The 14,117-nt window shown below is 38.5% G+C and overlaps 1 protein-coding gene across 1 annotated transcript in view; it reads right to left on the minus strand.

Annotated features, from left to right (window-relative positions):
* The window catches only part of TAF1B (TATA box binding protein (TBP)-associated factor, RNA polymerase I, B, 63kDa), a 96,870-nt gene that overhangs the window by 10,394 nt on the left and 72,359 nt on the right, over positions 1-14,117 (minus strand). The window contains exons 13-17 of the mRNA XM_011965306.1: positions 10,311-10,524; positions 9,667-9,713; positions 7,537-7,627; positions 2,022-2,092; positions 1,318-1,540 (exon numbers count right to left, since the gene is read on the minus strand). Coding sequence (XP_011820696.1) covers positions 1,318-1,540; positions 2,022-2,092; positions 7,537-7,627; positions 9,667-9,713; positions 10,311-10,524 — 646 coding nt within the window. The remainder of the gene's footprint in view (positions 1-1,317; positions 1,541-2,021; positions 2,093-7,536; positions 7,628-9,666; positions 9,714-10,310; positions 10,525-14,117) is intronic.

Here is a 14,117-nt window from a genome sequence, read left to right on the forward strand (position 1 = left end):
TGGGACATGCGCTGTGCTGAAGCAGGGATGTGGTCCCCTTATTTAGTGGCACGGAGCCATGAACTTCAGGCTCTGCGACTGGAGCTCTGTCTGCTTTGGATTATGATGCTGGCTCCCTTATCGTTGTCAAAGGGTGTCATTCATGTTTACCGTCAAGATGTCTATCAGCAGAGTGCTTCTCGGACCTCTGGTTTTGTTTCTTTGATGATGAGGAGTTTGGAAATCAGACAACTCAGCCTAAGGGCAGAGTCAGGGGCTCTGAGCAAGGGGCTAAGGGGCTCTCTGAGGAAAGAGGCTGAGTTTTAGTTACGGTCTCTGTGGCATTTTTACTGCCCAGCTGAAGCCTTTTTTGCTTGCTCTGCAGTTCTAGGCTCTGGTCTAGAACAGGATAGGTTGACAGATAAGTTTGGTGTCTAAAGTCATGGTATCACTGAAACTTCATACAATCAGAATTTAGTTTTATACTTCATGCAGAGAAAAAAATCTCAGCATTTTCATCACTGACTATACTAAGCTCTATGTATCACTCACTGCATTATAGTACAGTATTAAATCTGAGATCATCCACAATCCACCCTCATGCCCTGTGAAAAAGCACAAAGGTACGGATCACGACATAAGCTGCCATGGATGCAGAACCTGAATCTAAATATGAGGAACCATCACAACCATACTCAGAAACATTGTATAACACCACTGACATTTCTGAAAAATACAAGTCAATGTCATGAAAGACAAAGAAAGGCTGAGGGACAATCTGATTAAAGGAGACTGAAGAGATAAAATCAATCAATGCTATACCTACTCCTGAACTTGATCCTGCTATAAAAGGACACTGGGGGTCTAATGAGAAAACTGGAATATGGACTGTGGGTGAGATAAAAGTATCGTATCAATATTAAGTTTCCTGAGTTTGATAACTGTACAGTGGTCACTTAAGAGAATATCCTTATTTTTAGGAAATACTTAAGGAAGTATTAAGAGGCAGAAAGACATGAAAAAGGTAACTGACTCAGAGAAGTGACATGTACTAAAAAATACAGCGCATTCTCCTGATCAGCAGTTACAGCCACTTTTATTGCCTGCCTGCCGCACTGCAGGTTAATTTAGCTAGAGGCAACAGTTGTGCTAATTGCCTTGTATCCTCTTTCTTGATTTTTACCAGCTTTCCTAGAACTCTTACACAAGACTCAATGTATAATTCTGATTTTTGTGACTTTAAGCTCACCAGCTTCTAATTCCAACAGAAAACCTATCTGGCTCTTATATAGGCAACTGCTTCAGTTATATGTGACTTTTTCTAAAAGCATTGATTACCATCTGCAGAATTTCTGTGTACTAAGCCAATATAATGAATTCTTAGTTAGCAGTGATTGGCCTTTCTCTTTCAGGACTCCCTGAAGGCTGTGTCCATGGAAACATGTTCTATCAGTGTCTTCTTCAGTCCAGTTGAACTGAAAACTTGAAGGGCTTTTTTTTCCAGCAGTTGCTGTTGAATCAACCAGTGTGCTAAATTGTTTCTGCAGATTCACCACCATTTCTGGAAATGAAGAAAAAAAGGAAACAAAATAACAAGTTATATTAAATCACAAATAAAGCCTGGAATTTACTTGATAAGAATGTACCAATATTGGTTCCTTAGTTTTGGCAAATGTACCACCGTAATGTAACAGGATAACTTTAAGAGAAAATGAAACTGGATGAGGTGCATGTGGAAAACTACTTCAAAAAGAATGTACAATCCAAAAAGAATTCTATAAGCAAAGAATTCCCAAAATCAGAACGATTTAGGATTTTAGATTTTGGCAGGAACTGAGGCTCTGTTTTGAAGAACGGCATGTTCCTGAAGTAGATTCCTGCAGAGATTGCTTGCAGAGCATGATGCTCCTTTGGATGTATACGTGCCCCGGAACATTTGTTTAAAAAAAGTAAAAAACTTAAGCATTCAACATTTCAAGTCCAGATATTTAATTTTTCTACAATTGTGTTGCTACTTGGTATTAAGACAAAACTGGACTCACCTCTTTTTTTATACGCTACTGGTTTGTCGACAAACGAGTAGTAGAGTGGCTTTTCACTTTTCCACAGGTACCTGTACATGGTAAAGAAACAGCTGGAGCAGGATGGAGATGAAACGGACATAAACACATTGTCTGAAGCACTATCTGAGATTTCCAATATTTTGTTACAGTTCTGGCTTAAAATGGCTTATTGGCACATGTCTATATTGTCTATTGAACTTAGGCCCTAGAAGGAAGCACTGACTGAGAGCCCAGGCCAAGAGAATGGTGTGCTCCTCTCAAAAGCTGCCCAGATGCCGTGACATCTCGAAGAAGCTATTAATTATACAAAAAACATAGAAACAGTTTCCTTCACCATAAATTTCCCTTGCTGCTCATTCTCATAAAGTGAAGCCACCTCAAAACAACTGTTCCTCATTGCCTTTGCCCCAATGCCTTTTTGCTGAGAGTTGTTAGTAGTACTTCTGAATAACTTACACAGAGTGAACAGTAAATGCATCTCTCTGGCACCTGATGCCAGGAAATCTATTCTACTCCTGGCGTAAAGGAGAGGAAGAGACTGGATTCCAGGATGACACAGTCCCAACAGTCCCTGTCCTGACTCAGCCTATTCTTGCCAAGGGAAGGGCAGCCAGGGAGATCCCCATGTAAAATGGGGATCCTGGATTGCTCTGGCTCTTGGGGTTCCCTCCAGGACAAACACTAAGAGCCACCTAAGGTTCCTACAGATTAGGGTGATCAGTTCTAGACTCCAAAAGGAAGTGACATGTTCTATTTCTGGTTCTAGTGGTTGTTGCTAAACTTTGCCAAGGAGACACTGCAGCTCTGCAACAAAGATAACCATGTTCATTCTTAGTCTCATTTTCATTATTTCTGTGTTCCCTAGTGCAGAGGACTTTCATAACTTATAATAATAAAAAAAAATCCACCTTCTTCTTGATCCCAGGCCATTTTCTTATTTTGAAAGACACTGTGGCAACAAGAAAGAGTACTGAATCAGAAGACCTGGCCCACCACTTTCTAGTGGTAGAGCTAGCATAATCTGAACGACAAATTATGGAGGCTCTCAAAGGCAGAGACTGTCTCAGCCATCCTTATGCCCCTAGTGTTGTCAGGGAATGGTAGATAGTAGGAACTCATTTAAACATTTGTTGAAGAATAACTGGATGAATAAATGAACAAAGAAATGAATTTAGCATCTCTAAACTCATCCTCTACTTTCACAGGGTTATTCTGAGGAATAAGATAATGTATATATGGGTTCTTTAAATCCTATACAATAATTAGAATTATTATTTAGTACTTGACAAAGTGCCTGGCTAGCAGATACTCAAGAAATATCTGTGAACTTTCCAGAAAAAAAGATTAAAAATAGGAAGCCAGAAATACAAATATTTTAAACATCTGTAGTATCTGTAATAATTTCTCACCATTTATTTTTAATACTAGGAAGTAATACGTATATAAAAGTACACATTTTAACAATATTTTAGTAATATCATTTAGCAAATAATCATTTTAACCAATTTAAGAACTGATTTTTTTCAAGAATTTTTAAAAATACTTGATCAAGTCAGTAAAATCATGACTATATATAAAACAGATGTTGACTTTTTATTTTGAATTTCTGTAATGATATTAAATGTTAAGAACAGAAAGGAGTCGGGTGCGGTGGTTCACGCCTGTAATCCCAGCACTTTGGCAGGCTGAGGCGGGAGGATTGCCTGAGGTTGGGACTTTGAGACCAGCCTGTCCAACATGGAGAAACCCCGTCTCTTTAGTAAATACAAAATTAGCCGGGCGTGGTGGCGCATGCCTGTAATCTCAGCTACTTGGGAGGCTGAGGCAGAAGAATCGCTTGAACCCGGGAGGCGGAGGTTGCGGTGAGCTGAGATCGTGTCATTGCACTCCAGACGGGGCAACAAGAGTAAGAGTGAAACTCCGTCTCACAAAAAAAAAAAAAAAAGAACAGAAAAGTAATTTTTCTAATCATTAGGTAGCAGTAGAGATGTAATTAATGTTATACAGGAGATGGTTTCCTGAAAATTATGTGAAATTAAACTTTAGCGAACCACATCACATTTAAAATATATCAGAGAGTTTGTCATTTAACGTTATGGTAAATGAGTCAGCGATTCTTTAAAATATATTTTTTGCTATTAATTTTCTTAAATAATAAAATCTCAAAGGATAAAGAATTTCCCTAAACAGACTAATCCCAATCCCTGGGCACACTCACTGCTAAACATTCCTTGTGAATACCTAATCTAAATAGAAGTTTCTCATGTGTTTACAGTAAATGCCTATACAAGTGGCAATCATGCCGTGAATCAAGAGAGCAGTATTATGTCCTTGGGGGGCATGCTCCAAGAATGGGAAGGGTGATCTAAAATAAAACTACGCTAAGTGTTTAGAGACCTGAAATGAAAGCTTCTTCCAAAATTGACTTTACCTTGCCTGCCTTTTCTCATTACATAAAACTACAAAAAGAGACACACCACAAACCATGTTTTCCAGCTAGATGTTATCCATATACTTCTCTCGTCTGTCTGCATGTCATGTTTCCTCATTTTTAAAAATTAAGGTATAATTTACATTCAGTAAAATTTACTCTTTTCAGTGTAGTTCTGCTAGCATTGACAAACACATACAGTTGCACGTGTGTATTCACTACAATTACTATGCAGAACAATTCCATCACTCCAAAATACCTCCCACATCCCTTGACAGTCAATCCTTGATCTCAGGCAACTACTAGTCTGTTTTTCTGTCCCTATACTTTAGCCTTTTCCAGAATGTTATATAAATGGAATCAGCATAAGTAACCTTTTGAGTCTTTCACGTAGCATAATGCATTTAAGATTCACTCATATTGCTGGATGCATCAGAAGTCTGTACTGTATGGATAGAACACAGTTTATCCAGTCACCAGTTGAAGAACACGTGGTTTGTTGCCAGTTTTTGGCAATTATGAACGAAACCATTAGAAACATTCCTACGCAGATTTTTGTGTGAGCTTGTTTTCATTTCACTAGGGTAAATATCTAGGAGTGAAAAACACTGGATAACATAATAAATGTATGTTTAACTCTGAGAAACTGCCAACTTTTCAAAATAGCTGTACCATTTTGAATTCCTACACTTGGAATGATCAGTTTTTGTTTTTGTTTTGTTTTGAACCATTCTAATTGGTATATAATGATATGTCATTGTCATTTTAATTTGCATTTCCCTATTAATGATGTTAAACATCTTTTCACATGTCATCTTGATATCATCTTTGGTAAAACGTCTTTTCAAATATTTTGCCCATTTAAAAAAATGGAGTTTTTTTCTTATTGCCTAATAATTGCCTAATAATAATAATAGATACAAATATTTTATCGGATATGTGATTTACATTTAATTTCTCCTAGTCTGTAGCTTCTTATTCTTTTAAGTGTCTTTTGTGGAGCAGAGGTTCTTACTTCTGATGAAGTCCAATTTACCAATTTTTTTTCTTTTATAGATCATGCTTTTGGTGTCACATCTAAGAAATTTCTGCCTAATCCAAAAGGTAAGGCAAAAATTAGCAGGTGAATGCAAATTAAAACCACAATGAGATATCACTATACACCAATTAGGGCATAGAGATTTTCTGCACAGGCTTAATTTTTCTCCATGTTCTCAACGTCTTCTGTAACAGCTAGAAGTCATCAAAGCAGCCTCTTATGCTGTTTTAGGCTTTCAACTATTGTTTATTAGTGTTTTTCATAACGTCATGCATAGGAACCCATGCTTAGATATAGAAAATGTTTTAATAATTTTCATCTGACAATATGAATGATAATATTCAGAGAAACAGAGAAAAATTGGAAATTTATGTCAACATGGGGGTGGGGAAGGGTGAAACCGACAGGTGACCATTATGCATCAGAGCTCTGTGCCTGAGCAGCAGTTGGTAGTGCTTCGCATATTACTCAGCAGTAACTCACACTGCACGTGGGTGTCAGCCCTCAGCACATACTCTAGGAGGAAGGACCTTGGAAAGGGGTCCCCTTGACAGCCTCCACCGTGGGGCCTGGTACTCCCTGGAAAGTGCCATTTTATAACCAGACTTACTTTCTTTGGCCGATAAATTATTCCCTAAAGTAGCTAAAAGCCAGGAAGTCTTAAATGTGCAACTGATATAACACTGTAATAATGAACTGGGCCTCCAAAAGCTATGTTTTAAAGTGTAGGCTGGTGTCTGGCTTCGGGTAAGGAAAGCCCTGTCACCACTGAGACACCAGGGTGGAATGGCCCCTAAACACCAGTCCTCAGGATGTCAGGACTAACCCCAGCTAGCACCAAAGGAAGGCCGATTCTCCAAAATGACCTAAGACACATACCAAACTCTCATTCCTGCTGCTATTCTTGTGCCCACTGAGAGCCACTGACTGAAGAGCCACTCCTCTGATGAGGAGGAGGGGGCCCGGTTTCCTGGAAATCCATGGGCTGTTGGGATAAATTCACCTCCACCCCTCTTCTTCATTGTGCATCGATCCTGCCTACTAACAGGGAACCTGTCACACTTCCCTGCTTTGGAAAGGATCATCTCCACAGTGCCTTTTCCATTCCAAGAGTCTGTTTTTCTATTTAAAAGCCCTCTGAAATTCAGAGGAAAAATAATCTAGTTCTACTCTCATCCTGGAAAACTGAGTCTTAATTACGGTATATAAGTGGGCATTATTATGTTTTTTTTACTGATGAAGAAATAGGAGCTGAACGAATTCTCATTTCAACTAATTTGGGGAACCTTGATTTTTCTCAAAGGATATAAAATTACTGAGTCGAATTAGTATTACTGTAAATTTACATTAAATACAGAGATGTTACCTTTTTCTTCAAAGCCTCATAGAGACTCAGACTCAACAAAAGGTTAAGTAACGCCCATGGGCACACAGCTAGCTTGAAATGCAGACAGGATTCAAACCTAGCACTGCTTATGCTCTCTCTACTCTACCACAACGAGCCCACATCAGAATGACAGTTCAAAGAAAGGCAGTGACACTGGCTGAATCAAATGGACTTGCTGTCTGCTTTGTTTTAACTTTCACAGGGGTCTTTATTTTGGGGGAACATTCCAATTACACGTGTTGCAAGGTAACATTTGTAATCTTTTTAATATTGGGAAGCATAGACGAGAAATGACTAAATATTTGAGAAAGGGGAAGAGGGAGGAGTATTAGAAATATAGGCAAGTCTCACGTAAATTACAAAAAGTTAAATTATAAAAAGTATACTGTGGTATCCTGCATTGGATCATGGAACAGAAAGAGGACATTAATAAAAACACTGGTGAAATTCACATCAAATCTAAAGTTTGGTTAATAGTAATATAAAAAAGAGAAAAGTTAAGAGCGTAGGGCTAATATTTCCAGAAAAAAAAGTCACAATGCAGATCAGTGTATACTGATGAAGCTTCAGCTTTCAAATGTAAAGTAACAGACACAGAAGTAAAGCAGGTGCATCTAAACCAGGAAAGAGAACATACTTGGCCCTTGCTTCTTCCCACTTTTGTTTTTTCTCATCAAAAGCTTTCTTCATAATTTGGTACCACTTTCTGAAATCAAACCATGGTTTATCTGAAAGAAATAAAATCCAAGATTATTAACCAAATAAATCACACTATAATATACACTGTTCATTTGAGTTTTCATTCATTGACATAGCTAAACATTTATATACTAGCTCTTGGAATCTACGGATGGAGTCATTGTCTCTCTCCTCTAACAGGACTCTCCTGAGAAATCTGTCACTCCCTCCTCTAGGTTCCTACCTATATTGTAGCCCCAATTAAATTATACTGAAATCATCTTCTTACATGTCTGCTTCTCCTAGACTTGACTATTACCTCCTTGAGAACAGAACACATATTTTGTTTGCCACTACAAAGAAGGCCTGCTCCTCCCCTGAAAGCTAACACCTAGCACAGTGCCTGGCACACAGTGGTGTTCCAATATGATGAATATGTGTATTAAGGAAAAAATTATTGATAAATGTGTAAAATGATACTATAGTAGCTGAACCCAGACTTCCAGTTTCATCAGCTCCTATTCCCATTCTTCCTAATTTTAATTCAAAGAATCTAGAAACATGTAAGAAAGTGGACTGCATCAGACAGTTGGTGTGAGTGTGTGATTAAGATGTAGACATCAGAGAGACAACAGAACTGAATGCAGTAAAGTATAAAAACTCACTCCTCACTCTTTCACTCCATATAGGGATTATTTTCCATTATTCTCTGGGAAGGTAGTCTCTTTCCATGTCTAACTCAAAATCTTTTCAACTCGCCAATATAATAATTGTTTAATCCAATATGATCTTGTAGATCATACAGCCACAGAGGAGAGAAAACTACCAAAACAATTATAAGAATAGAGGAAATCTATAGTAATCGATAGAACTCATGGTTCTTTGACCTGGAGTAAGTCACAACTTTTCTAAACCTCAGTCTCCCCATCAACAATGCTAGGGGCAGGGGATGGTGATTAACAGGAAGAGCAGAGAGAAATGACAGTGATCTTCGCCCTGCTGACAGCATGGATTTATTTTGAGGCTTACAAGGGAGACAGGTCAAAGTACTCTGTTTATTCTATATGTCTACGTAGTAAATTATCACCTTTTAGCATTAGCGGGGATATTAGAAGACAGCTAGTTCAACCTTTCACTCCACATAGAAGCCAACATGAGCAACATACAGAAAGTAGTATTTTATTTTGCACATATTCTGGAAAGAACACACAAACTGATTGCTACCAATAAATTCAAGCCTCTAAAACCAATGAACATAAATCCTAATGAGAACATTAAGAAACTGGAATTGAATAATTCACATATTCACCATACTTCACTGAGCTGCTCTTAGGCTAGTCACTATGTTAGGCACTAAAAATACATTAAAAGAAAAAAAGAAAAAAAAGATATGATCCCTCCCTCCAGAAGCTCACACTTCACTTGTCTATCTGTCTATCACTTATAAAGTACTTATTAGATGCCAGATGCTCTTCTAAGCACTTTACAAATATTGGCAATCTAATAGGGACAGATGTACTTAGGCCATTAGTTAGACCTCAAGATACTAAACATCTAGCAGAAGTCTGAACAAGAGTGACTGTGGCAGGGGTTATTAGCTCTGATTTGGGAAGAGGTGAAGCATTGTGAAGTGGATAGGTGTGAAGACCAGACAGAAGAGTGGTGTTTATGCTGCATCTTGAAGCATAAAGAAGGATTTGCCAGGGACTGAACAGGAGTTGGGGTAAGAAGGAAAGAACATTTCAGATAGAGGGACCAACAAGAGCAAAGGCTGAAAGCATCAGAATAGACAGGATGGTCACAAAGCTACCTGTAAATTCATGATCTAGCATGGCTGATGAGTAGAAGTTGGGAATACAAAGCTGGCTGGTCTTACATATAATAGGGACTCACTGGTATTTTTTAGTACCCTAGAGATACAAGTAGGTAATTATATGAAAAAACAATACTGGTACAATATTTAGTTTGTATACATGTGTATGTGCATGTGTATGTGTATATTTTTCAAAGTTGTTTGCCTACATTTATTCCATCTTTTAATCTATCATCTATGACCACTTTGAATTTGAATGATAAAAAATTAAAATACCTTTTTTGTTCTTTTCATTATGTTTTTCAGCAAGATTAGACAAGGACCTGGAGATAACAATAAACAAATCAATTTATTTAGAAGTCATGTATTTGGAAAGATAAATTCTGAATTCTTCTGAGAGAAAAGTATAGAATAGTATTTGAAACTGATACCAAGTTTTTATGGAGAAGCTATCACTGAAACAGAGAATGAGACACTATAAATACTGTCACTCTTCGTTGGCATTTGGGAGGGGCGACATATTAAGATTCCTTTACTTTCTAAAATAATCTTTGAGAACACATATTGCCAGGAGCCTAAAGGGATACAGACAGAGATTTATGAAGATACTTTAAAACTAGGAAATCAGTGGAGCAATGAGGAACGTTGCTACCTAAAGAATAACAGGTATAAAACATGATCAAACAACTGACAACCGGCTGAGTCAAAGTACTGTGTAAGAAGTAATTGTGACTACTAGTCAATGTTCTATAACAATTGAGAGTCTCCATTTTTTGAGATAACATATAATTAGGTAAATACAGTACACATTTTTTCTTTATTTCTTTTTTTAAAGTGTTTTCATGACATTTAAAGCTTTCTTAAAAAACTAAGATCAGCACCATAAAACGTTACTTGTCATAAAATTGACATACACTTACCACTCTAAATTATCATCCAATAGAAAAAGCAGTTTCAATACCACCACAATGATAGCTACAGCTTGTACATCGTACTTAACAGTTTTTGCCATTTTAGCTATAGGATCAAATGTCAGAAAATCCACTTCTCCCATTCCAGTCATTTTCACCACGTGGCAAGTTAAGTTATGCATTTCATCTGAAGAACAAAACAGTAAAATGTAAATTAAATTATCTGGCAACTAGATCATCCCCAATGTATATATCCATAAAAAACCCTTTATCTTAAAACACAACACTATACAAGAACTCAGAGACACACATTCTGTGAATAAAACACCAAAACATGGCATCCGTATAGAAAAATGAATGGTAGAATCTTAAAATGGCGTATCATTCCCTATTCCGACTTCCTAAAACATCTACTATTTCTAGGACACATCCTGGCATCTGGCAGCCACATACCAGTTGTTTCATCCACATCTCTTGTCTATGTTTCTATAGCAGTGTGTGCTCACCTAAAACTAACTCCACTCCCTTATAAGATCAAAAGCTTCTCTAGCAATGTATGTGCACTGGCTGGCATCCTGGCTGGCACACTGGAAGCCCTCAACAAGTGTTTAACTAGATATATTACTTTCCTAAAGAAATTATATCTTAAGCATAGACTACACCTATTACTCAAGACTGAATAACATGGGACTTGGAACCAGAAAACCTATGACCTATATTTAAGCTTTCCACTCATTAGCTTTGTGACTCTTGAATCAGAGTCACTTAGCATCAGTTTCTTCACTTCTAAAATGGGTTATAATGAGAATAAATTGAAGTTATGCTCAAGTGAATAGACTTTGAAAACTCTTAAAGTTACTAAACAAAGAATTTCTGTACTTCCCAATCTAAGTATGTAAGATGTGACCACAGCCTACTCTAATCAATTTCAAGTATGATAGCCATTATTTATAAGAGATAATGAGCTTGTATGGAACTGAACTGAATCTCCTACATGCATTCAGCCACCATGTCCTGTTAATTCCATTCTCTCAAGGTGGCATACAGTACCATGGTTGAGAAGAGACTATGGAACCAAACTGCCTGGACTAGAGTCCCTGCTCCATCACTTACTAGCTCTGTGACCTTGGACATGTTATATAACCTTTCTGTGCCTCAGTTTTTAAACAATCTATCTAAAATAGGAATAAGAATAGTATGTGCTTCATAACGATTGTGAAGACTGAATTAATGAATACACCTAAGGCACTTGGATCAGTGCTGACTGCTTTCCAATCCATCCCCTTTCTTCCCTTCACTGTTGCTCCTTGGGCCACCCTTAGAACTGCTCTCCCTTTCTCTAGTCTTACTCTCCTGTGGCCCAAAGATCGTATTCCCCTGCTCTCATGAACTCACTAAAGCCTTTAGCTCCCAGCCTAATCTCCATAGTTCCCCCAAACAAGCCATATTGTCACTTGCCTCTCTGCTTTGCACAGCTACTTTCGCCCCATTGCCTAGAAAGCCAGTTTCTTTCCCCGCATTCCTCATCTCAGGCTTTGCCTGGCTGAAGCTCACTCATCTTAGAGAACTTGGTTATACCAGTGACTTCCTCTAAGAACAGACATGATACCACAGTCTCCTGTGACTGGCCCTCTTCTGAGTGCTAAAGCAGATCTCCTGGCATGTACCCTTCTACTGCACTCAGTTAAGGGTTTATCTTTCTGTTTCCCTCTTAAACTTGAGGGTGACTCAATCTTGTTTTATTTGTCTTCCTAACTGCTACGACCCACACATAATTGGTACTAATTACATGTTTATGATAAAGAATAAATAAAACACAAAATTAATTTCTTTCTTGAAACATTTAAGTAAAAACAATTTTTGCTGATTAAAAAATGCTTTGTTAACATAGAAACAGAACACATATAACAATGATAATTCAAAATACAGCATCAAAGAATTTTTATGTCTACCAGATTCTGATAGCTTGGCTAAAGTTTTCACTTGGCTTTTATTCTTCCAGCAAACATTTACTGAGCAACTACTGTGTTCTGGGTACTTAAGATACAGACACAGTCCTTTTCCTCAAGTCCTTTTCCTAATGAGAATGGAGTACGGTACAGGCTATGACAAAGATGGGAAGGTGCTTTCAGGAAATGCGAACAGTCCAACAAGGCTTTAGTACTGAATGTGAAGAGGTTGGCAGGGCCAGACAGTACAGGTCTTTGTGAGGCAGAGAATTTGGACTGTTATACTATCAAGATAATTTCAATTTACAGGTTTCACCTGAATTTACTCCCGGGCTTCATTCAGATGCAAAAAGATGAGGAGGTAGAAAATAAAGCTCAATTCAACAAGCATTTACTGAGTGTCTACTAGGTACAAGACACTGTGCATTAATATAATGGAGGAAATTAGAGAAATGAGTGATAGACAGGACTCTTACACTCAAACATGTACACTTCAAACATGGGAAAAAATTAATTTTAAAATACATGCACTAAAATTTTAAACATTATTTATATTGGGTTGTAGAAGCTATAGTCTCTTCTCAGATAATTTAAAAATCAAAACCATATTAGTATTGTTATTCTAAAAAATGACATTTCTTGAAATATTTCTCTTCTTTTAAAATTAATATCTTGGCCAGGTGTGGTGGCTCACACCTGTAATCCCAGCACTTTGGGAGGCCAAGATGGGCAGATCACCTAAGGTCAGGAGATCGAGACCATCCTGGCTAACACAGTGAAACCCCGTCTCTACTAAAGACACAAAAAATTAGCTGAGTGTGGTGGCGGGCGCCTGTAGTCCCAGCTACTCGGGAGGCTGAGGCAGAAGAATGGCGTGAACCAGGAGGCAGAGCATGCAGTGAGCGGACATCACGCCACTGCACTCCAGCCTGGGCGACACAGTGAGACTCCGTCCCGAAAAAAAGAAAATTACAAAAATTAGGTGGGCATGGTGACGGGCGCCTGTAATCCCAGCTACTTGGGAGGCTGAGGCAGGAGAATCACTTGAACCCGGGAGGTGGAGGTTGCAGTGAGTCGAGATCATGCCACTGCACCCCAGCCTGGGTGACAGAGTGAGACTTTGTCTCAAAAAAAAAAAAAAAGAATTAAGATCTTGAACTGCTCCCCTTATGCCAAAAGTACAGACTAACTAAAAAGCAACTGGAAGAAATGATGAGAATGGTAGCAAGGACAGTATAGGGTCTTGGAAGGGAGCAGAGCGTGGGAAGAGCACAGGCCTTGGAAGGGGAAGACTGGGTTGTAGGAATCTACTCTGCCATCTACCAGCTGGGTGTCCCTGAACTGCCCTAAGTCTCATCTGTCAAGGGGAAGCCTGCTTGTCCTCCCTTCCCACTTTCACAAAGGAGAGAATTTATATATGGGCACTTTGGAAACTTCAGAAATTACATACATGAAACAGAAATTACAAGTGATCATGAACACCGTCAGAAACTCTCTCCAGCAGGCTCGTGGGTGACAATGGGAGGAACCATACTAGAGGGTGGAGAGTGCATCTGAGCTCATTGAAGGCCATCAAAGGGGCAGCGCTTACTCAGGCAGGGCGTGTGTGACATACTTGCTGAAACCTTTCCCCGAGCCCCAGAGGCTACCTGGTCACCTTTAAAGGCATTGAGGAGAGGTGGCTATTGCCCCAGCATGTTTAAAACCACTTTTAGCTTTCTGGGAACACTAAACCCTATCTTTGTAAAAGTACCACATACACAGATCTCTTCTTTTTGATCAATGGCACCGCACAACTGATGGCATTACCGAGAGCAATATTTGTAATTACAAACGGCACATTCTGGAAATACTCTTATAATCTTAT

The sequence above is a fragment of the Mandrillus leucophaeus genome, unplaced genomic scaffold, assembly GCF_000951045.1.
Source record: "Mandrillus leucophaeus isolate KB7577 unplaced genomic scaffold, Mleu.le_1.0 Scaffold72, whole genome shotgun sequence".
Classification (NCBI taxonomy): Eukaryota; Metazoa; Chordata; class Mammalia; order Primates; family Cercopithecidae; genus Mandrillus; species Mandrillus leucophaeus.